The sequence below is a fragment of the Pipistrellus kuhlii genome, unplaced genomic scaffold (assembly GCF_014108245.1).
Source record: "Pipistrellus kuhlii isolate mPipKuh1 unplaced genomic scaffold, mPipKuh1.p scaffold_m20_p_3, whole genome shotgun sequence".
Taxonomy (NCBI): Eukaryota; Metazoa; Chordata; class Mammalia; order Chiroptera; family Vespertilionidae; genus Pipistrellus; species Pipistrellus kuhlii.
In genome coordinates this window covers 158,725,298-158,751,281 of record NW_023425529.1, presented here as the reverse complement: position 1 = coordinate 158,751,281, position 25,984 = coordinate 158,725,298, and the positions used below count along the sequence as shown (strand labels likewise).

The window sequence follows — 25,984 nt, the reverse complement described above, 5'->3', positions numbered from 1 at the left end:
ATAATCTTACAAAATAGATTAACATGCCTACTGTCATAGTAGTGTTTTAAAAATTATGTTATTCATCTCGTAAGAGATATCTCAGTGGATTTTTTATTTAATTTTTTATTGTAGATGTCCCCCTATCACTGTACATTTTTGTTTTGTTTTTTTAATGTACATTTTATCTAAAACTTAAAAAGATATCTGGAAACTATGAACCATGTCAGAGTTATTAATTCAGTATTTATTAAACTTTTAAGTCAAGAACTTGAAAAATTGTTACAGTTTATATACATGAATTTTTTTTAATTGGGAGGGGGCCTATTAATCCTGAGAAATTACATTTAAAAAAAACTGTGTGTGTGTGTGTGTGTGTGTGTGTGTGTGTGTGTGTGTGTTTATGCCATTCATTGGATTCTCAAATAGGACTTTGAACTAAAAAAAGGTTGATATACACTATAATGTTTTGGAAGTATATTTGATTCTATCTCATTGCATCAATGAAAACAGAAATATAGAAATCATAAGCAATGTGGCTATTATTTCAATATAAATATACTCTTTTCTTTAAAAATCCTTGGAAAGTTAACAAGCACATGCACATACACCACTAAATATCCAAAACTAATTTTAAATATCCTGAACTCAGTAGGAGGAAACTATGGACTATTCCCACATGGAAACTTAAGCCACATATAGATTTAACCCAGTTAATTCCTTTCATTTCAGAGCATTAAGGTGAAGATCAGCCCTCTCTGCCACTTAGTGAGACATCAGACCAATACAGATTATCCAAAATGCTGGCATTTTATTGATTTTTTTACAGAGAGGAAGGGAAAGGGATACAGAGTTAGAAACATCTATGAGAGAGAAATATCAATCAGTTGACTCCTGCACACCCCCTACTGGGGATGTGCCAACAACCAAGGCACACGCCCTTGACAGGAATCAAACCTGGGACCCTTGAGTCCACAGGCCAAGGCTCTATCCACTGAGCCAAACCGATTAGTGCTAGGGTTGCTTTCTTAAACCAGCCTGCAGAATCCTTCAAGGCTACAATGATTTTTCCCTACATGAAATATTTGTTCCCTCTAATTAAGAAAAACAACAAGTCTCACCTACTGAAAAAGAACAAGTTTTCTGAAGATGAGTGTTACATGGCTTGCTACGATATGATTTGTGCAGATTCAATGTTGTCAGAGTGGAATGGAATGTGCTCACCTGGTAGACAGGACCTTAAATTTACTTTCTACTGGACCTGTTCTTTTTCCTCATTTCAGAGAGTGAGTCATTAGTTGTGAGAATCTGGGGAGCTGAATCCCACTCTTACCATAATGACCTCCGTCAGACTGTTGGGGAACACATAAATCATTTTTAAAATGTGCTGATAGAAATCTTTCTGGACACCCAGGACATCCCTTATGCACTAACAAAATGATTTTCCTTAGAATCAAAATATGTGAATTTAGAAACAGGAAAGTTGCATAAATATTCCACTGATAATTTCAAGATATAAATCATTGAATTGATATGCAAATTTAAAAAAATACTTTTAAAGAATATAATGTCAACCTCTCCCTAAAACAGCCTATCTTTCTCATGGAATATGTTTAATACTTTTTTCTGTTATTTAAGTTTACATTATATTGGATTGGAGAGGAAAGGTAATAGTTTGAGAAATTCCACAAGTGATATTTTAATAGCCTTCTTTTCTCTCTCCATAATCAATCTTAATCTAAGGATCAAAGGATTCTGAGAGGATGGCTCCTGGTTCCCAGTGAAAGAAATTATTAATTTCGTATTTAAATCCTGGAGACCTCATTCCAATTTAACCTCTTTCTCCCACCTGTTCCCAGATACCCAGAGGCCCCCATCTCTACAGATCACCAAGTTCCTGTGCATCTATTGTGTCCTCCACCTTTTGTCACTCCCTTAGTCCAGGCACCACGTACGCACCTGTCCATGGTTAGTGACAGGTTTCTCTTCAATGTGACTTTTATCTACCTAAAAGAACCCCTACTGATCAGGCAACAACGTGATTCCTAATACATGTGGACATGATTTTACAATAATCAGAAACCACAAACTGTGCTCTGGGCCCGAGTCAGGCACTCTGTCAATGCGTCATAGGTGTGCTGTAAGAGAAAGAGGAAGTGTGGAAACTGATTCATTCAAGTTCATTATCATTGCTGACTGCAAAGCAAAACTGAGCAAACATAGAAATCACTCCTGACGTCCTAGTCGTGTATGTAAACAGCATTATTCCTGTTTCTAGAGAACAACGTATTTCCTCTAGTTGCTAGTCCTCAAAACAAACAAGATCACCGGGTCAAAGTAAATGGAAGAGACTGAACTCAACATGTCATCCATCTGCATTTCTTTACAACTCTCCTTTCTCCACAGATACGCCAGGAAGTTTTCTTTCCAGTCACAACCACCATGCCTTCACTGTAGCAACCATTCCCGCTGCATCAGGCCCTGTGCTGAGACTGTGTGCGTCACTGCATTATCCTCAGCTAACCCTGGAACCGAGTTCTTGCCACCAGGTGTCAAATGAACAGGCTTGGATATATGAGAACTCATGACGAAAATGAGATGCAATATAATAGAGGTTTTGGTATGTGAGGGTGTTTAGAGAACTCTCCCAAAGTCTCTATAGCTCATCAAAGCTGAATGTAATTCATCATAAAGTTTTTTTATGTTTGTGTTTAGCTCAAGTAAAACATTATAAGGATGCAATATACTATATGCATATTAAGAAACTAAGGGCTTAGTGACCAAAAAAAAGATATGTATGCTTAAAACTCTATTTACTGTATTATACTTGCATGTCAAATTATGTTATCCAGAAATGTGGATAGCAGGACATGTAGACATAAACAAATGAATGGATCAATACATACAGAAATGAAGTAAATAAGTAATCGTCAATCCCCCTCCACTGGATTATCTCTTAAACTTCATCTATGACTTTCAATCTATTTATTCTTAAGGTGTTTCTAATGGTATAAAAGAAAATTTTCCACAGATTGTATTTCTCAGGTGTCCCCATAAATATAAACCATTGTATTCAGAACTCATGACAAAAATGAGCTGATTAAACTATAGTTTTCAGTGTCTGAAGACATTTACAGAACTCTCTAACTTCCTATGAGCCTCTGCCTGCCCAAGACTCTAGTGAAGTTTGTACCAGAACTCTGATGAAGATGTCAATTCAGGAAAAATAAAATTTAATTTAACTTTGAAAATTCAGTATCAGGGATGTGTGTTATATTATGAAACTGGTCCAATTTTAGAGCTTACAAAAACTATTTGCCAGGTTTTTTTTTTTTTTATGTGAGGTGTTCATTACACTTTAATAAGACTCTCCAACCACTTATCTCATTTCAGAATCACAGGGATGCTATCCTTTATAAAACCTAGTGCTGTTTCGTGCACATCTTTGGTTTAGCCATTATAAAAAGGGAGTCACTGAGCTATCCACAACTCCTCAAGGTGTTATCTCCTTCCCAATTCCCTGTCAATCCAGAGAAATCCTGCCCAAGATGCACATGTGGGAATGTGTGGGGCAGCGACCCCTTCGTGGTGTGCACTTGTGTCTAGTGGACTGCCCTAAGAACAGGTGACAGTGGGAGTCGGTAGGGTAGGAATGAATGCACTTCTCATTTCCTGAGGCCTTTAGGAGGAAAGGTCCGGCACTGGAATCTATGCAGAAGCTGAGAGAAGGGATCAGGGATAACTATCTTTCTCACCAGAAAGCCTCAAAATATCTGGAAGCCAAGACACCCCTCACTCCTTGTTCCTGTCCCCCATTTCCTGGGACAGCTAAGGCACAGCCGGCAAGCTGAGGTGCAGAAGCCTCCCTCCCTCCCTTCCCGGAGGCAGTCAGCTGCCACCACAGGCTCTCATTGGTAAGAGAGAGAGGAGAACAATCACCTGTTCAAATACTGGATATTAGGGGACTTAAAGGATTCGTGGAACTGTGACTTATTAAAAAGTAAGCAGAAAAGTATTGGGATCTACTCATGTTTTTTCCCAGGGTCAGGAAAAAATTATTCTCATGGAGCTTATTTTGAAATAAGGGAAGGCATAAGAAGGAAATGTTTTCACTACTGTAAAAATTACACTTGTTAAATACAATGGTTATATTAAAATAAGTAATAATGCAACGACATGCTTTAAAAATTGCAAACAATTCTGCTTATAATGTTGACACAATAAAATACTCCTCTTGTGGTCAACACAATATTGTCCATGTTTCCCTTTCTTTTACAAGAGGTTTATAATTTTATTAAGAAAAGAATAACAAATGCTTAAGAGCAAGCCTTTTCATTTTAAATGTTATATTAAAAACAAGCAACCTAAATTACCAAATGAAAAAGAGTGTTTTATCATAATAGGCAAAATAAGCCATGGAAGACTAGAAGTATTAAGGACACTTATTCAGATTCTTATCTATGCCACAGAGAGGCAGGGAAATGGAGAAAGAAATAGAAATATCAATGACGATGGAGAATTATTTATCTGCTGCCTTTTGCATGTCCACACTGGAGATCAAGCTTGCAACCCAACTCATGCCCTGACAGGGAATTGAACCATGACCTCCTGGTTCACAGGTTGACCCTCAACCACTGAGCAACACCAGCTGGGCACTTCATATTTAAAGTGCTACTACTCTAAGACACTGAGGTTAGGCCCTGAAAGGACCCTACTTAGAAAGATGCTTTGGCAGAAAAAAAGGAGTTGACAATCCTGCAGTTTTTACATTTTATCTGCTTGTGTCAGGACAGACCAGAGATGAGGTCACCTGAGAAGCAGGGGAATTGTAAAGCTGCAGGATACTATTTCCTGATCAATAAGCTAACCTAATGAAGAAAAGAGAACCTGGCTGTCAAATTCAAGGTTCCTGAGAATGAGGCGACCATAGCACGGGTGCGACTGCAATGCGGGAAGCCTGGGAGAAAAGGCTCTCCTTGGGGAGAAGAGCCCCATCCCTGGGCAGGGACTAGACAACACGCACACCTTTCTATTCATGGAGGAAAAACTGGCCAGTGAAGAATGCGATGGAAGGTCAGTGCCTCCAGTGTCCTTAGTGATTGTCAATTCTCCACGTACAGAGATGTAGGAACCTACGTGGATCTCCACGTGGTGTGAACATGTCACTGTTTACTATAGTATACTTACACTGGGTGTCAGTGTGTGTCACTGACCATTCACAGAGGAGTGGAGGCCAAAGAACTCCAGAAAAGTCAGATCAAAGGGAACCACTCACTCGTTTTCTCTAGAAATGATTTGATATTTAAAATCACCTTTTAATTATTAGTTTTAAACAAATAGAAAGCATTTTGTTATTGTTGTTGTTAGCATTGCTCCCTTTTATCTGCTTAGATAATAAGTTGTTATATCACGTGTCAGTGTGCTTCTATTTTGAAATGCCTGGGCCACTAGGTGTGGATCTTGAACAAAAGCTGCCAGCTGGTTGGTCTCCAGCCACAGCCTTTGGTGCAGGCAGCCTGCACAGAACTCAGGACCAAGGACCATGGCAGCAACGGGCTGGTGAATGTCCTCAAGTTAATCTCACTGGCTTGACTTTGGCCAGGCAAACATGGCAAACACTTCTGCTCATCCTAATTAACTAGTTGCCAGCATCCCCATTATAACCTATGATTTTCATTGAAAAGCAACCCCATTTGAAATCTAGTTAGAGAAAGTAGAACTTTTAATATATGTGTGTGTGTGTGTGTGTGTGTGTATTATATATATGTGTGTGTGTATATATATATATATATATATATATATATGTATGTATATATATACTATTTTGCTGGAATCCAGGAAATGAATCCAGCATTCCAAGACCATACATTTCATCTGCTATAATTCCACTTGTTTTCCCTTTATTACTTTATTGCCTTTATATCTTTTTTCTATTTATTTTTGCTTGAAAATTTACAAAAATAGACAGAATGAAAAAATACTTCCCTTCAACATCAAGGGAGCTTGCCAACTTTAACCATAGGGATATATATTTATTTATGTTATATAATCTTCTTTGACATTATAAAATTTCCACAAAATTGGAGATTCATAAACTATAAAAATCTATTCTAATTTTATCCACATTTTGAGACCTTTCTATGACTTTGGAAATGGGTCTGCAAAAACTTAAAGTTTCCATGAATTTCAATGAATTAGAAATACGGCAAACATAACCTTCCTTTGCATTTTTTCAGGATTAAATTTGAGTGACCCATGGGAGAAATAGGGAAGAAAGAATGGGAGGTATGACTCAAATGAGAATACTGTATCTTAGAAGTTAAACTTATACTACATTAATTCATTGATAATTTCCCACTAATCCCTGTCCTTCCTCATTTGCTTAGTAAATCATTTTAAACAATAAACTAATATCATTAATTCACATATTGATACAATGATAATATTGCCACTCAAAGGGAAAGAATGTGTTTTCCAAAACTTATGTTTATATTTTTTCTGTGTGTGTGTGTATAGTCAAAAATCTAGACTACTAATACACATGTTTCCAATTATATAAATTTAAGACTCTGTAACATTTAAATGTCAAGTGGAAATTTTTTAAAAGTTTCTTCATGCAGCTGGATTTATATATTAATTTTTCAATGTCAACTTTAGTAGAGCTGCCAGTAATGTTATGCAAGATTCATTTGGCACTTAGAATATTAATATCCTTCCATAAGTAATATTGATATTTAAAGGAAAATCAAAATTTTCTGATAATAAGAATAATAATAACAAAATAAAAAATCCTCACTATACCAAATACTAAATACTAAGGTATGTCTGCTAAAATATAAATGCTATTATATTTACCTTTAAATCACAGACTGCATATTGAATCTGCTGATCATTGCAGTGGGAATGATAATTATACATTGCTAGAAGCCCAGTGCACAAAATGTGTACACTCAGGGCAGAGGGGTGGTCTCTCGGTCCAGCCTGTGTCCTCTTGCAGTCCGGGAGCCCTTGAGGGATATCAGACTGATGGCTGTCCCATTCCTGTCACCTCCACTGCAATTGTCAGCCATGAGCCCGGCTTCTGGCTGAGCGGCTCCCCCTGTGGGAGCACACTGACCACCAGGGGCAGCTCCTGCATTGAGCATCTGCCCCCTGGTGGTCAGTGCGCATCATAGTAACTGGATATTCTGCTGTTCGGTCAATTTGCATATTAGCCTTTTATTATATAGGATATAAGAATTTTAGCATCCCTTTGTCTTTGAAATTTCCTGAGATGACTATATTTATTTAGGAACTTTCCCATCAATACATGTTAGTTATAATATTTTCCAAGAAACCTCTAAAGGCAGCATTTTCCAGGAATTTGGTAAAGGGGTGTAAATGGACAACTAAGACATTTTAAAAAGGTTTAATTCAAAGACTAGAGACCCAATACATTAAATTCGTGTAAGGGGCTCAGCCCTCACAGCCCTGGCTGCCTCAGCCAGCCCTCACAGCCCTAACTTCGTCTGGAAGGTCATCCTGACAGTCATTCTGCTGTTCGGTCTAATTAGCATATTAGCTCTTTATTATATAGGAAAAGAATGTGTAAAGTTTTCTAGATGCAATTTTGCTTTCCATGATCTGATCAAGGTCATTATTAGTGACAAGAATATTAAAGTTTTCCATTGACAAGATGCCATGGAGATCTAATAATTTTTAGGTAATCAAATAGTCCTGAATAGCTTCTACTTAAAGATGATTAAGGCTATGCGTGAAATGATTACCATAGAGACCTTTCCACAAAATATGTGAGGAAAACAGGAAGAATTGCCAATCTGAAATGCACCACTAAATTGGTTCCGATACAACAAACTTAATGGCTTTAGATATTCTTGAACTGTCTTCTTCCTAGATTTAAACATCTTTATACGTATTGGTGCTCCAAAGACCCTATATGCCTTCCGTCCAGAGAGAATGTATGTGTATCTCTATACATGAGAGATGATTTGATTAATTCACCAATATGCTTAGGGTGGGGGTAGGGGTTAAATCTTTATAAAATAGTCAATAAAATCCTTCAACTTGTTAAAATAAAATGTTTTAATATAATTGAATTTATGGGCCACACTAGACTGTAAAACATCTTTAAGAGGTGGGACTTTTTAAGTTATCTATGACACCAACAACCAGCATCCATCAATCTTACCTGCTAGGCTCATCTTGACTGTGGAGGTAATAATTCATGCTATTCACCAAAAAGCTAAACAAACGACTGTACAAGGACTTGGCCAGGAGATCCCGGTAAAATTCAGCCATCTCTACAGTATGCCGCCGTGTGATCATATCTCCTGGAAGAGTGGAGAGAAGAGGCGTAAAAACAAGGGTTCCTCTCATTTTGAAAGCAAGCAAAACTGCATATCCTACCGTGTTTCCCCGAAAATAAGACATCCTCGGAAAATAGGACCTAGCGCAACTTTGGGAGAAAAAATTAATATAAGACATTGTCTTATTTTCGGGGAAACAGGGTATTCATCCCTCAAAGTCCCTCTAAACCCCAGAAGATGTTGAAAAATATACTAAGATTCTAATAAATGCCTTCTCTGTCAATTATTACATAAAATGTTTCCCTTACATGTGTCATATCCATTGCATCTTATTTGTTACAATTGTTGACCACAGCTTTTGACCTTTTGCAGACTGTTAATTTCCTTTCTCTTAGGGAACCAACTCTTTGAATGGCCCCTCATAACAAGTTTCCTGCTAACAGCTCACTGGTTTGGATACTGAATCATCCCCAAGGAATTTGGAAACCTGGCCATCTGGAAAATTAGTCATATTTTAATTATTTTCAAAGAAATGATCCAACCAACCAAAATGTGGGTCTGGAATGTGGGAACTATATTGGGCCTTAAGGGAGAAATTTCTGTGTCATTCTCAAAGAGATGGCAATTGAAACCCTGAATAATAAGACTTTTAGGAGAAATCAGACTAGAGAAGAAAGCAAAGGAAAAAAATATACATGAGGATGTTTTGGAATCGAGCCTATAACAGCAGTTATGCTAGAGAGTGGGGAGGAAATGGGAATGTCATATTCACACTTTGTAGTCTTGACCACCCTGGCTAACCATTGCAGCTCAGGCTGAGCAGGGTGATAGAAAAATGATGGGATGAAGACCATGTGAAATGAACGTTAAGCTGTTAATCACAGAAATGCACGTAAGGGAGCAGAACTGCTTCAGAGAAGGGTTGCAATTAGCAAACAAATAAACAAAACAATAGCAGGTAATTGAGAGTCAGGGAGCTGTGAGTTCTAGGCCATGGGGATGGAAAAACACACAATGGCAATGAAGCAGTGTGCCATCTATAATATTATAGAATGGGATCTCTAGAGTCAGCATGATTGTGGGCTCTACCTAATGTGACACCCACTTGCCAGGTGTGTTAGGAGATGAGAGCAAGTGTAAGCAGAGGAACCTGCATCTATTAAATTATAGATATTAATGGAGGGTTCAATCTCTCCTTAAGAAGTCATGAGAAATAAACAATGCATTTGGAAAACTTCAAGAAACTTAGTGTGGATGGATGCAAGAACACCAGTGGGAAAATGACTAAAAAATAAAGCATAAAAGTTAGGTATGGCCCAAATAATAAAGGACTTCTTGTGCTGTCCTAAAGTGACAAGTTGAACTCTAAAGATATTGGAAAATTTTTCAAAGACTGTTCCCATAAATAAAATCATGTTTGCAGAAAGATTATACTGAAAGTATTGTGAAAAGAAGGCAACATGAGATGAGGAAAAGATAAAAGGTGAAGGAGACTGTTCCTGCCATATCCTGGGGAAGTAATGATAAATTAAGGAAATGGTGATAGGAATGAAGGGAAGGCAGTAAGAATGACAGCTGTTTATGGAGTAGAGCTGGAGTATGTCTGATCTACTCAGTGGAGAAGGAGGAGGAGGAGACATCAACAATGTCTTTTGGACAACTGAGTGGATAAGGGGCAGATTCACAGAGTTCAGAATCATTGAAGAGAACTCTAGATACGAGGCAGAAATTTGTAAGTCACATACCTAAACACCTGCAAGTAAGGCCAATAGGAACAGAGGTAAAAAGAATGGTGATTTAGAGCAAAAAGATCAGGTGGATGGTGATTCTTCAAAATTACAATACAGAGGAAGGTTGGAAGTGCAATGGTTTATAGTGAATAACTGAAGAAGATGGAGGAAAACCACTTGCCTTGCCCCTTGACTAGAGATGCATAAAGCAGAGAGACTTATTCTGGGAATTAGATAACATTAGATTCTAATTCCAAAAATGCCATTTCTCAATGTTTACAAAGTTCTTTAACATCTATGGAAGTGATAATGCCCACTTCTTAGAAACCTGTCAGAACTTTTAAGTATCTCCACATTTATAGTGGTTGTTACAATTCTTGTTGTAAGTGCCCAATAAATGGCAGCTATTTATTACAAGTGTTGACATGGAAGGAAAAAGATGTTCTTCATTGAAGAGGACAGTATGGCACCACATACACACAGGGATCCAATGTTTTCATTAAATCAATGCTCTTGGGTTGGTAACTTTGTCTACAATGACTGATTAGCTAGAAAGGGTGACCAATTAATCAAGACGGTCTCTCAAAAGCTCTAAGAGTTTACAATATATAATCAGATCAAGTCACCAATCAGGTTTTCAATTCTTTTCTCATTTGACATTCAGATCACAGAAATCAGAAATCGTTTCACTGAATGGGGAAAGGTAAGTTTTTATTTATTTTATTGTATTTCAAAGAAGACCAGGGGTGCATAAAGGTGAAAGTCAAAGTATTGGAAAAACGTACCTTTAACATATTGAATATCAGTTGTTAGAGCAGATACCAGTTCATCTGCTGAGACTTGTAACATCCCAGCCACTACAATTAAAGCAGGGTGGAAAGCTGAAGTTAGTATTTTTTTTTCTGATAGAACATTGTATCTGATGGTTATGATTTGTAAGCTTTACACAGGCCCATTAGAAAATGTGTGTATTAAAGAAAACTTAACTACCAGCTTGTCAAATTCAACTAAAAAAACAGCCTGTAAGTAATCAAAGTGTTAATGTGTGTTAATGGGCTCCTGCATTGAGTCACAACAGGTTTTTTTTTTCTCTCTCCTTTCCCTCACAAACAGATGTGGAGGTTTTCCTCCCAATTCCTGATTAAAGGACTTTGATATGAAGTGAAGATTGGTTATTGGCAATCTGTGGTTTTCAGGTATTTTAGAGAAAAAACAAACAAACTGGGAGTGACTAATAGGCAACTTCAAAGGAGAGAGATTTCTGGCAAGATCTTTGCAGGAAAGTAATTATATTCCGTTTAAAAGTGTTTAGCTAATCACATGCCCCCAAAATATACTGGGTGGTGGGAATGGGGGTGGAGAATAGTTAGAATATAAATAAACCCAAGTATGTGCCAAAGAATCAACCTGTTAACATGATGGGCAGCAGCAGAACATAAATGTACATCTTGTTATTCATTCCTGTAACCATTTATTTAAAAAAGAACAAAGTTACAGGGTTGTTTTTTTTTTTCTTTTCTTTTGTTTTTTTCCCCCTCACCATTCTCACTGAATTCTCTGGAGTTTATTCCAACTGGCTTTTCTGTACTGTGTCTCCATCTACTGGCAGGTCTGCAAAACTGCACATGCATTAGCTCTGTTCCACTGACCTTGTTCCAGGAGCTGGAGGTCGGAAACAAATGCAGAGTCTGCCTCAGTCAGAGCTGTGAACCGAATGTCTCCAATGTGTAATATTGCTGCTAGAATCACAAGCAGATTCTCCACTTCCTGTGCATTTTAAAAATAGAGAAAAGGAACAGGGCTGCTTAGGAGAAAATAGACTTAAAGAGTGAAACCCTTTAAAACCCTAAAAGTAGGTTTTACAGATGATGTTAATGTGGTCAACTGCTCCTATTCTAGATAAGGAATGAAATTATTGCATAACGCATTTCAGTATTTTCACTCTGACTTACAGAGAAAAATAAAGATCTAACGATAATGAATACTTTTCCACAAAAATACCTAAATGATGTCTGACTGTCTTAAAGTTAAAAATAAATTTCAAAAAAAAATTAATGATATTAGTAGGCTTGTGATTCTTCAGATCTCAAATGTTCAAATCTCTAGTACAAAGTTAAAATCTCATAGTTCAGTGCATGTTTCCTGTAAATCAATGTTTCTGTTCCTTAAACAAGAGTGAGGACGTGATGTTCTGACATGCATTATATTTCCACAAAAGTATCAGAATGAAGATGGAATCACTGTGTAGTGGTGGTCTGATCGGTTGGACATGCCTGGGAAGGTCAGGTTCACATGTCCTCCCTGGGCTGGCAGGGAACTGCACAGGGAGGCTAATCGGACCTCCCAGCCACTGTGGCTGCTTTGCCAGGGAACGTGGGCCCTGCTGTCCATCTTCTAGATCTCTACCACATGAGATAAACTGTTATTGTGATTATAATTTTTTTTTTTTTACCTCTTCTAGAAAACTAAGGGCAGCATGATAAAAACAACTGCCTAGACAAATAAAATGCTAATTGCCTTTTAAAGGTATTTTAAGAAAAACTCAGGGGGGAAAAATGAATTTGGCAAGAGCTATCGCTGAGCAGAAGGTATCAGGAAGAAAAGGATGTTTGCTGAGAGAAAATATCTGAGAATCTGGAACTCTGCATAAAGGAAAAAAAATACCTTAAATTTGGACCTGGACAGTCATTTTTGTGGAAAGAAAGAAACGTCAATAAAATGCTGTAAGCTAGAACATACTTTTCTAGAATAATATGTACTTAGTGTGATGTTATCAATGGTAAAACTGGTCAAGTTCCATAAAGGGCGAGTGTCATAACCTTTTAAAGTTTTATTTATTTTCCTAACCTGCAATTTGGAAACCAAAAGCTCCTGCCTGTGGGAGTTTTACTAAGAACTACTCTTATTGTCTTTATAAATATATAGTTGAAACAATATATTCCTTGGGACTTCGTGAATTTCTCCAGAACCTCTACTGTCATCAAAGGACATCATTTGATCATCTTTAAAATGAGGGCACTGACAACAATGATCGCTGAGTCATTTTCAGGTTAGCACTCTATGATTTCAGCACAACCTAAAAATGGCTTTTGGTAGCTCCCAGATCATAAATGAGTGTTTCAAATTTAATTCATTTATGCTTGTTTAAGTAACACTTTACCTCTTACACTACCTGACAATTCCCCCCACCTTTTTTTTTTTTTTTTTTTTTTTTTATTTATTACAGAATCATTGATCAGCTGCCTCCTGTATGGCCCTTACTGAGCCTGCAACATGGGCATGTGCCCTGACCAGGAATCAGACCTATGATCTCTTGGTTCATGGGTTGTTGCTCAACCATAGAACCATACTGGCTGGACTCCCTTGACCTTTTAATAAATCTAGTAACCCATTAAATGTTCTAGCCCCCCATGACATAGGCACTTCTGGACACCCCCACAGGAAGGCTTTGCTCTGCCCGCAAGGTTCTTACAGTTTAATGGTGGCGAGCAGAGGTGTGAAGGCTATACTTAACATGAATTAAAGTGCAGTAAATACTCTGACAGGGATGCAAATAAACTACTCTGGAAGCAACACTCAACCGCCTCCTTGCGGGCAGGCTAGGCTGGCGGTGATGAAGGGAAGAGGTGAAGGTGCCTTCGTGAACAGACCTCCCAAGACCACAATCATTTACAAGGTCTTCATTCAAGGCCCTTGCCCGCCCAAATACCTTCCTTCCAATCGTATTGGACATGATGTAGTCCTATGAAGCAGACTCAATTGTCATTATCCCAGTCTCCCCAAAGGGTCAAGATGAAGGGGTTGTCTTGTGTTGAAATGCCTATATTTCTTCTACCAAAAAGGTTGCTGGGTTCTCTATTTGCTATCTTAGGTGGAAGGTATATTTTGCTTGCCCTGCCTTTTAGGATCAATCATGGATTTTTAAGGCCCTGTTTCCAAGCACCTGGTACTTTGGCAGGATGGTTCCTTACCTGCCATCTACATCCCAGTTTCCTATAAGACAGCAGATATTTCAGGCCATGGAGAAAGGGGAGAATGACAAAAAATTCAACAGCAGCAAGTGTAAAGATAGGAAAGTGCAAGGGGTAGGAGTTAGTAAAAACAAATACTTAGATACTTAGATTGGATGATCAGAGAACCAAAAAAAAAAAAAAAAAGCCATGATTGCCCTTCGCAGAATTCCAGTCACTAATGGGGTAAGAGTGTAAGAGTGGAGTGAAACAAAGGGCCCTGAGCTAATTCATTTAGGGTTGAGTCCCCTTCTCCTTCCCCTCCCTTTTCCACATCTTCCCACCCATTCCTACCCATTCACTGCCTCATAGCCTTCTCTATGTGGGGAAGAAAAAAACAGACAACTACCCAAAGCAATTAAGTTAGTGGTTTAAGGAAAAGAAAAATAACATTTAAAAATCTATGACTACATTTGGGCTCCTGGGCTACTGGCATACCAAAGTTTCCCATATAATCTCATATCAATTGTTAATGAGCAACTGGCCATAATTCAAGAGCACACCATATTCAGTAAGGGGAAACAGATAATGTGTAAGGCAAAGAGATTTGGAGGAATTCTGAGAAGTCACAAAGCTTAGATCATTTCATGTTTCTTATTCTCTAGACCTGTGCCATACAATTCAGTAACATAATTCACCACATAATTTTATTTCAATTTAAATTAATTAAAACAATGAAAAAATAAAAACCCATTCCCTCACTCTCATTAGCCATATTACGAGTGTCCAGTACCCACAAGTGACCATGGCTACCATACTGTACAACACAGATTTAGGACATTTATATGATCCCAGAAATGTATACATGTTAAATTATATTCCTCAGCTTCATAATGCTTGCATGTGTTTGGTAATTCTTTTAAAAATAATAATAATGATGATAAAAAGGACAACAATGTGGTGACTGCTCAGGGGATGGGGTAGGAGGAGGTGGTGGAGGGTTTAGGGGGCATGAATAGTAATGAACGAACATTTGGCTTGGGGTGGTGAACACACAGTGCAGTGTACAGATGATGTGTTGTGGAATTGTGCACCTGAAACCTGTATAATTTTGTTAACCAGAGTCACCACAATAAGTTCAATCAAAAGGGGTAAAAAAGCTTTATATTGTTCAGGAAGATATTGTAATACAGTGATTCTCACCAACGACCAGTTCCTTCAGATCTGCCAATTTTCCTCTTACATGTGTCAATGTAAAGTTCTTTTCATGTGGCTCACATGGTTCATTGGTCTCCTTGGCCACCCCCTGGGAAGTAGCAGCCCCTCCTCTTGTCACTCCCTATGGGTCGTCCCAGTACCTATGACCTGACCACCTTGTGTAGGTCCATTTCCCCACTAGAATGTAAACTCCAGGGGCAGAGATCAGATTGGGGTTTATCCTCTGCTGACTCACGAGTGTTTGCAACCACATCCGGAATGCGATAGAGACTCGGTGCAAGCTTTTGAAAGATTAACTTTAATAAATTAACGCACGGTTGTTTTCTCAGTGAAATATTTATAACTCACCACGTTACTGAAGCCAACTACATTCAGGGCTTGTTTCAAAACAGCAAACCTCTCCCTGTTCAGGGAATGCTCTGCTGTTGATACATCGTCTCTTAGGGTCTGGTTCAAATACCTGTTAAGATAAAGAGCACACAGCATTATAGCTTGGCTCCTGGTCAAGCTGCCATGGTTAAAAGTCACTTCGGCCATAGCTGGCCTCTGGAATAATGGAAATCACCTGGACATGGCGCACCCCTGTGTTTATAAGGCTTGGATACATAATAGCACATGATGTTTCAGGAAGGAAACAAGAACGGTTCTTGTTGTACCAGAACATATTTACACTGTTTTACTTGGTTCTCACCTTAGCTTCACCCTTCCTTCTGAAAAGAGAAGGTCACGGTGTTTTTTATGTATTTCACACAGAAATTTAGTGGGGCCTATCATACGCAGTGTAGTTAGTATGTTTATTAAAGGGTATTAATTTAAAGTAATTTGTTATTTTTCCTTGTTGGTATCTTTTAATTAGGAAGTGGTTGGTTATGTCATTGATTTATTCCTTTCATTCAACAAACACATAAGAATCACCTGCCAAATATACTGTGCTAGCCAGCTTAGGATATGAAGATAAAGAGCTCATCCCTGGAAGCTCAACATCCAATATATATATATATATATATATATATATATATATATATATATATATATATATATATGTATGTATATATATACATACACACACATCCAGGGCATGGACAAGAGAAGAGGTAGCTTCGACACCATATGGAAGTAGAACAATAGAGATGAATGAGAGGGGTCAGTAAGGGGCCCAGGAAGGGACCAAACCTAGAAGGACATGATGAGAAATGGTTGTAGGAGAGAAAGAAGCTTTGGTTTCAAGAATTGACACTTCAATAAGAACCTGCCAAACAAATCTTTAAGGATGTTCATTAAAAATTAGCAACACATACAAAGGAACACAGGATTGAGTGTGCATGATGTACATGGGAAACTTGGGAAGACCAGCAAAATTGGAGTCTATGGTGACAGGAGCAGAGATGGATGAGGTCAGACAGGTAGCCAGAGTCTTGTATGCCTTTCAGAAGAGTTTCACCTATGTCTTGGAGGTAAAATGGGTAGTGCTAATGATCACGAAACTAAGAAATGACATGAGCAGATTGTTGTTTCAGATAGAACATTCTGGTATCCCAGTGAAAGATTACCTGGAAAGAGATAAGGCAACAAAGAGTACTAGGTGGTCTCTCACTAGATCAGTGGTGAAGAAAAGAAGATATAGAGAGACATCGAGGAGGCTGAATTTGCAGGATGAGGGGGCAGATTGGACACAGGGGGGGCGAGAAAGGAGATGCATCAATGATGCCTTTCAAGTTTCTACCTGAGGAAAAGAATGGACTCTGGACTCATTCAACTAAAGAGTATCCTCAAGAGGAAGAGGAAGTTTCTTGACAGAGAAAGTCTTATATTTTATGTTAGTCCTGTTGACTTTGAACATCTTATTAAAGTTCAAGCAAAGTTCAAAGAAACAATTGGCCTTAGGGACCTGAAACTCAGAAAGGATTAGAGAATAAAATCTGGAAATCATCAGCATGCAAAACACCATGGAGGGAATGCACTGGAGATGCTAAAATTTTAGAGGTGAAGAAAGACTTGAGTGTTCAGGACGGGAGTAGGGACATTAAATGTACTCAGTCATCAAAATAAAGAGAGCACATGTTTAGAAGACTGATATTGACAGAAAATAAACCATAGTCAAAGGAAACTGGGGAGGACATGGACTGCAGACTGTGGTGTGGAAGTGGGTTCTGTGCGGACTTTCTTTCCTCAATGGTGGCTGTGAAGGATAGAGATAAAACAGCCCAGTGTTTTGGGAGAGACCAGAATAATTATATGCTGAGATAGAAACACATAAAGACAGGAGGGGGAAAAAAAACTAAGAGAAAGGGAGTTGTTGGAGGAGGTGTGGTGAAGAGAAGGAAGGTGCTGAAAAAGAGAGAGGGGTTAGAATCAGGACTACAGTGGAGGGTGAGTTTCCCACTGAGAAAGGTGAGGATACGGGTCCAAAGGTGGTGACATCTCAAGGGAGTAAAGGGATCAGTGTTTCCTGGATTTAGTTTTTCTAATGAAGGTCTTAATGGTAAGAAATTATCACCACTCTCAATTCTCCTTATTCTCATAACAGATTTAACTTCAGTTACATTCTGGGTAGAAGAAGCAATGTGAAATTAATCTTGGTAGTTGTAGACATGGCTGTTAATGATGTAATAGTCCAAGAGAAATTCAATCAAAATAGAGAATTTTAGAGGGCAGTTTGACTGGTGGCAGGAACGACGCTTTGATATTGCTCATTCTCCGCTATAGCTAGAACATTTGTTGGCATGAACATTATAAAAAATATAGAACTCAGTCTCTTCAAAAAAACTAAACTTTTAAATTCCCCCACTCTTCAATAGCATCTGGGATTGTTTCACTAGAAATTCATTTTTGGTTACTAGCAAAGCTATCTTAAAATGAGGTTAGTATAAAATATTAAAAGTTTATTTTTTGGAAATTAAAAGTACTCATTTCCCTTTGACGTCATTTAATAGCAAAACTACATACAAGGACAGAAAAATACTTGAAGAATATGCCTATTAAAATATTACAACTAAAAATCTGAAGACTCAGAGTTGAGTCCTTTATGCTCCTTTCTGGTGACATGTTAAACCTTTTATTACTTATAAAATGGAGAAAATATATAAAAAATAAGATTTAAAAAGTCTTCATTTTTAGTTCATGATGCTCTTATGAGGATGAAATAAGATAGTGTGTGTGGTATGCTTTCTGTACTCAACATGCAATGTACATGCAGAATATGAGCATTTCTTGGAAAGAAAATATTTTGTATATGTGGGGAGCTCTCAGTCAAATTGCTTTGTGCAATGAAGCTCTTAATCACACAAATAACTAAGCCGAATGAAGTGAGAGGCATTTTGAGAAATTTTAACAAATGCTTTCAACAATGGAAAATATTTTCATCTATAAAATATAATTTTTCTGTTTTCTTAGATAAAAGTAATAGATACAAGGAGAAGATCATAGTTCTCACTTCTTGACTAATTTTTCCTGATATGAATCACTTGAAAGTTGACAATCACATGTGCAGTGTTTTCCCTGGCATTTCTAGGCATTTTTAATGCTTAAAAATAGGAATGGTTATAGTTGTGGGTTACAGACTAACTATAGCTCCTTGATATTTTCCCACTAATCTCAACATAGTGGTTGAAAACCACCCTAATAACTCTGTGCAAGTTTTTATCTGAGTTTCCAACTCTGTCACCTATTAACTAATGGTCCCACAATTTCCAGTATTTCAACTTAGTACTCAGTATTCAATATATTTTCAATTAACTTTTTATGATTCAAAATCACACACTTATAACTTAATCTGCTTTTTTTTTTAATTTCCTCATTTTAACTCATAACTTGGCACAGTAATGTTTGGCAACATAAAAATATCTCAATGTCCAAAGTCAGGAACATCAGAGACTGTATCATTGGTTGTATTGTCGTTTTTTTTGTTTGTTTGTTTGTTTTGGTTTTTTTCCTAACATTGGCAGACCAAGGGAATGCTCTAGATATCGTTTCTACCTTGTAGTACAAGACTGTGACATGTGGGCTGTATAATATTAAAAGTTATAGATGGATGTATACTGTTTGATTAATCCCATTCAAAGGGAAAAGCAGTGGAAACTGAAGCCATGTGTCAAATCATTGACTGTATGTTTTAAAAGCATTTCTTCAGTTAATCTCCACATTGATCATGACAAGAGCTTGTATTGTGCCCATTTGAGGTCTAAGGAAATCAAAACTTGTTTAACATAACCAGTCTAGTAATTAGCCAACCAACACACTCTGTCCTAATCAGCCAACACAGTCTGTCCTAACTCCTCATTTCTTCTCAAGTTCAATTATATGTTTCCTACAGGGGAGATGGGAGGGAAAGAAAGATTGTACAGCCTCACTAGGCATCTTCCTAATTTATATATTTGCTTGAATATGTGGAAGGACAAAAAATAAGCAGTGAAATTATTATGAAATAAGATATACTAGAGGCCCATTGCACAAAGATTCCTGCAATAGGCCTTCCTTTCCCTGGCTGCTGGCAATGATTTTCCACTGGCACCCGGGACCCAGGCCTTCACTGTGGCTGTAGCAGAGAAGCCAAGCCTCTTCAGTCTTCAGTCTTTACTCAAGCCGGAGCCTTCAGTCTTTGCTCCATGCCTGCATATGCAACTTAACCAACCACCTTTTTGGGGTTAATTTGCATACTTACTCCTGATTGGCTGATGGCCATCATGGAGGTACAGCCAATTTGCATACTTTTTTATTAGTGTAGATTTTAATTGAATAAAATAATCTCATGAACTTTGAAGATTTCACAAGATATTTCACTACTAACCTACTATTTTCTGACCCAACTCTCTACTTGCTCAACTAGTGTGAATTGGGATAGCTCACAGCTCAGAGGAAGCCTGGGACATGCCGCAGAGCCCAGATTCCTCTCTGGCTGGGCCTCTCTGTCCCTGAGGAGGCCCCCAATAAAATGTCCAGACATGAACAGAGCATCTTTGACATAAGAATAGAATTCAGTGATAGCTGGTTCATTCCTGCTCCAATGACTTTCCTACCTCATTTATTAGTTCTAGAAAAGTTTTTTTGTAGTTTCTTTGGGGATTCATACTCTCTTTGTTTACCACATTTGATAGTGGTTTGGGTTTTGTTTTTTTTGTGGGGTTTTTTTTTTTTTTTAGCAAGTTTATAAATCTCATTTTTATAGATCAGCATGAAAAAAAAAGCACACCTGCATCAAATATATAAATATCTTTGTTTTCTACAGCAAACCAAATAAAAATGTGTGAGAATTGGGCACTGCAAAATTATGTTTGGGCTTTGGATAAGAAAACATTTTCAATGCAAGTTAAATGTATTTAAAATAAGTCAGTAACCACCAATGTTGACTATTTCTAATCAACTATTTCTATTGCTATTTTTAATCAACTATTCCATTGTTCCAATTTGTTGCCTGTCATGGCAAGCAGCATTCCAGTGATATATCTTCCAAGGTAAGTCAAATTTATAGACAAAATCATGTGTGTACTGTGTGTGTGATTGTACTGTTTGTGTGTGAATGTGTCTATGTGGTGATACTTATGCTTTGTAGTAAAGAAAAGAAGATCCTGGACTAAGTTTTTTAGGTTCTTTGGAAACATATGGATAAACTTAAGTCGTGCACTAAATCATAGGAGAATTTTCCTTTGTTAACAAGAGTCCACAATGAAAACTATTGAAAATGTTCTGCATGAAGGGACAAATTAAAACCTCTACCCCCTCGCCTATGGCGTCCCTCCTACATGAAGACTGGAAATTCAAGGTAGCAAGATCTGAATATCAAATACAAACAATAGCCATTTGCAAAAACTCTACCTTGGCATTTCAAGACCTGTGACCCCCATGGTGCCCCTGCCTTCTGTCTCACAATGTTGCATACACACTGCAAACTGGCAACCAGCAGATGAGTAAGTCCTGGAGATGTAGCACAGAGCATAGTGATTTCAGTCAACAAGGCTGGACTATTAATTTCAAAGCTGCTAGGTGACTAGATTACAATCATTCTCACCACAACAAAGAAATAATAATTAGGTGACAATTATTGCGGTATATAAATGTATCAAGCCAACATATTGTACACCTTAAACATGTGTAACTTTATACATCAACTATAAAGAAAGAAGAAAGGAAGAAAAGAAAGAAGAAGAGGAGAGGAGAGGAGAGGAGAGGAGAGGAGAGGAGAGGAGAGGAGAGGAGAGGAGAGGAGAGGAGAGGAGAGGAGAGGAGAGGAGAGGAGAGGAGAGGAGGAGAGGAAGGGGGCAGAGGGAGGAAGGGAGGGAAAGAGGGAGGGAATAATGAACTAAAAGAACAAACTGAAAAAACAGCTGCCCTGCCCACATTCACCAGGCACCACCACTCAGAGACAGGAAAGCACTGCTTGTGTGCCTGCATGTGCCCAGGGCACACGGGGAATAAAGACTCACATGTAAAGAAAAGATATACAATGTCCTTAGAAGCACGTGTGTGACCCGTTTACCAAGTCCGAGGCCCACAGACTATAAACAGGATGTTTTGCTCAGTGTTTATCAGAAGCATAAATACAAAAGAACAAGGTCTTCTCTCCTGTGGGCAAAGCTGCCTTGCCTTGGGAACATTTAATATGTAAACAGAAACCAGGTAAGGCAAAAATCAAACAGTTGGCAACAATAAAGAGAACACTGTTTGCGGTTTGCTAATGAAGATGGTAAATCCCTGCTTCTTGCCCTCCCCTCCCCACCTTACTCCTCAAAAGGAAATTCTGTTCTTTATTGTCTTGAAACTATCTGGAAAGTATTAACCAACTTTAAATCCTCCCTGCTCTCAACAAAATATGGTTAAGACTGTTATTAACATAGTTTCAGATACACAAATCTCCACCAATGAGAATGTTAATATGTTAGCTGCAAACTGTTTTGTTTGGAAAGAGGAAACCCTGCCAGTGGTCTTCAGGAAAAGCACAGAATCGTTTAATAAATTCAGGAAAAGAACAGAATCCATTTAATAAATTACGCATTCGGAGAGACTCTGGGTCTTGTGACATTCCCAGAATAGTTTGTCCATATTTTTCTAATCAGTCAGTATATTTCGTCAAAACATCTGGTGGAACAAATTAAACTCTTAACCATCCTTCAAACAGTGAGTGGTTATGGTTAACTAACTTCTTTCCTGACTGTGTGTCATTCAGAGAGCGAGGGGTGGAGACACGAGAACCGAGTAGCTGTGTCCTGCCCCAAGGGCCTCGGACAAGTGTGGAGGGGCCCTCAGCCCTGTCTGCATCCATTCCTCATGCCTGTGTCGGGCTTGGGCCCCTGCTGCCACAGGAAGAAGCACCCTTTCCTTCTCAGAGAACTGATAGTACAGAAGGGAAAAGGTTTTGCTCAGGATGGGATGTGTGCATTGATCTGGCTTTCATGAGCCTGTTCCCAAAAGCCAAGGCCCAGGGCTGCATCTGTGAGGGGTGATGGGGGAGCTTTCTGTAACTCACCCCAAGTCAGTCCCAGGCTTTCTCCTGCTCTGTACTTGGGGATGGGCAGCATATATGTACATATAAACACCAGTATGGGTCAGCCAAGCTTGAGCAGGTGCTAACATCTCCCCTTAGGGGAAACGGTTATGAAAAAGCATAGTATAACTTGTTGTGAAAGGTCACGTCTGTAACACTATCATGAAGGATAAACATAACCCTGTGTCTTAAGTACTGACTGAGAAAGGGAGGGCATGGAAGCTTCTCTAGAATGTATATATTACAGAATAGGCCATTGAAACATAGGAGCATATACTGAGTTAATACTGATAGATGTGTTGTTTCCTGAGTTCTCCTGGGACTCATCAATGAACTTGCATCAAATGATTATGGACTGCCAGGCTGGTATGGCTCAGGGGTTGAGCATCGACCTATGAACCAGGAGATCACAATTAGATTCCCAGTCAGAGCACATGCCCAGATTGCAGGCTCAGTCCCCAGTAGGGGGTGTGCAGGAGGCAGCCAATCAATGATTTTTTCTCATCATTGATGTTTCTCTCTCTCTCCCCCTCTCCTTTCCTCTCTGAAATCAATAAACATATATATATATTTTTTATATGATTATGTACTGCTATCTCTGTGAAAAATACTGGGTTGACTGTAACCCACAAATATGGCAAGTTCTTTCAATTTGGTAGGCATAAAATTGTAATATCCTCTCAAATGATTTAATGTGAGTATCTGCCCTTTCAGTTTCACTATTAGGTTACTCAGAATGTCCAAACTTATTTCTCCTTTCAGTTTCACTATTAGGTTACTCAGAATGTCCAAACTTATTTCTCCTCCAATTCCCTGTGGAATTTTGCCTAAGGGGATTGATTCTACATTCACTGGGAATTTAAGAGCTGTGCCTTCCTCTCCATATGCCAACACCTCCAGCCTCTAGAGATAAGCTTAGCTCACCTTTTGCCCTGGGGCTGCACCAGGCTCCAGCTCCCTCCTTCCAAATCCTCCAAACACTTTGGAGCCTGTGTTCCCAGGTACCCAGTCCTGCTCACCTCTGATCCATTTTTCACACTGCAGTCAAAGTTCTCTTTTCAGAATGGGAATTTAGTGAGCTCACTTTCCCTATCAAAGTCTTGCTTTTTTGTGTGACCTCCCCAGCACAGTTTGCCAGGGGCCACATCATCACATCCTGGGATTCCAAAATTTCTTCAGCTTCTGATCTTCACTAAGCCACTCCTCTCCTGTCCTCTGAGCTCTTGCCACACGGAACTTCCTTCCATCCCTCAGAGAGGCCCCATTCTCATCCGCCTCTGTGCCTTCACTCCTTATTCCCTCCAATGTCAACATGATCTCCATGCAAGAACCACTGAGCATTCTGGTAAATGCCATTGTTCTTCATAACCACGACCTCTGGGAAGTCTTAGGCTGAATGCTCTTCCTATAAGCTCTCCCAAACTCTGCAGTCCCTCTATTACAGCACTTTGTCCAGACTATTAGCACCGCCTGGACATGGATGCCCAACAGAAAGGCAAGAACAGCCTTTAAATCCCACTCATACGGAGCGTACCAAGTAGTTGTCAAGATAGACTGAAAACAATGAGTGTACATAATGAGCCTCTGTCAGATTAATCTTCCCAAATTTTCTTACCATCATGTCAGCTCTCTCCTCTACTCATAAACATTCCACCTAAATAATAAAACCTCCTACATGTTTTCCAGGACTCCCCATAACACAGATTCACCTCATCAAACCATTGGGATTTAGTGGAATTTTCCATATGGCATCCTCCTCACCACTGTTGCTGCCACCATAGAATTTAATATTAATCTGCTCTCTTTGCTACCACCTCCCCACCAGGTTTCTTTTCCTGCTCATCCAGACCCATGTATTAATACCAAGGCCACACCAAGCACACATCCAAAACAAAACCTTGTAGCTCTAGGCAGTTTGGCTCAGTGGATAAGCACTGGCTCTTGGATTGAAAGGTCCTGGGTTCAGTTCTGGTCAAGGGCATGTACCTCAGTTGCAGGTTTAATCCCTGGCCCTGGTTTAGGCTTTTGTAGAAGGCAACCAATCGATTTCTCTCTCACACATCCAGGTCTGTCTGTCTGTCTCTCTCTCTCTCTCTCTCTCTCTCTCTCTCTCTCTCTCTCTCTCTCTCTCTTTCTCTCTCTCATTCTCTCTCTGCTTTCCTTGCATTGTTTTCTAAAAATCAATGGAAAAATATCCTTGGATGAGGATTAAGAATAAAAACAAAACAAAACAAACAATGACAAAACAAAACACTTTTTAGCCATACTCTTTGAGCATGTGAATTTTATGTATCAACTTGGCTGGGCCACAGGGTGCCTAGATACTTCTCAAACATTATTCAGAATATGTCTGTGAGAAGGTTTCTGGATGAATAGGTGAATGAGTAAAGCAGATTGTCCTCCCTAATTTGATGGGCCTCATCCAGTTGAAAAACTAAAGATAACAAAAAAGGCTGACATTCCCTCTTGTAAGAGGGAACTCCTCCTGTCTCACTGCATTGAGCCAGGACATTATCTTCTGCTTCAGACTCAAACTGAAGCATCAGCTCTTCTTGGATATGAAGCTGCTGGCTCTTGGACTGTAACTTATACTACTGGCTCCCCTGAGTGTCCAGCTTGCTGATTGCAGCTCTTGGGACTTCTCAACCTCCACAATTATGCAATAAATAAACCTCCTATGTAATATATATCATATGTACACATATACATACACATATACATATGTGTATATATAAAAAAATTCATAATCTGCAATTAGGTCTTTTTCTCTAAGGAATTCTAAAGAATACACTTTCCTTTCTCCACTTCACTTACTCACACATTTAAATATTTAACAGTTTTTATTTAATGTATAAAAATTAAATGTCACTAATTTGATTCTTTGTGGATACAGATCATGTCTTAAAGTTCTCCAATGATTTTTATAACATCTAAGTTAGTGTTGGATGTATGGTAGGTTTTAGGTACATCTGAAAGTTTCCATATCCTTCTTGAAATTACCATATACACCTGGTCAGTTCTGTTTAGACATGGTAGATTCCCACTATACCTAAGAGGAGTCATATGAAGGTAGTTGATAAATAAATATTGAATGCAACCTCTACTCTTTTCCTTTGGCAAAAGGTTGGCTAAATAAGTGAAAAAACTGTGCCATAAAAGCCAATCATTGTTTTTCCAAATTAAAATCAAAAGAATAATCCCCTAAATAATGTAATGAAAATTTATTTGGAAAATCATTTTAAAATAAGAAATAAATTTTAAAATAAGAAACAAACATGGAAGTAGACAACCAAAGGTGATGAATCTGCTTCATTCCTTTCAAAA

General features: G+C 38.5%; 1 protein-coding gene across 1 annotated transcript in view; it reads right to left on the bottom strand.

Annotated features, from left to right (window-relative positions):
* MYO16 (myosin XVI) overlaps positions 1-25,984 on the bottom strand; it is a 414,776-nt gene that overhangs the window by 208,198 nt on the left and 180,594 nt on the right. Inside the window, exons 17-20 of the mRNA XM_036458153.2 lie at positions 15,532-15,643; positions 11,665-11,782; positions 10,801-10,872; positions 8,168-8,309 (exon numbers count right to left, since the gene is read on the bottom strand). Of these exons, the coding sequence (XP_036314046.1) occupies positions 8,168-8,309; positions 10,801-10,872; positions 11,665-11,782; positions 15,532-15,643 (444 nt within the window). The remainder of the gene's footprint in view (positions 1-8,167; positions 8,310-10,800; positions 10,873-11,664; positions 11,783-15,531; positions 15,644-25,984) is intronic.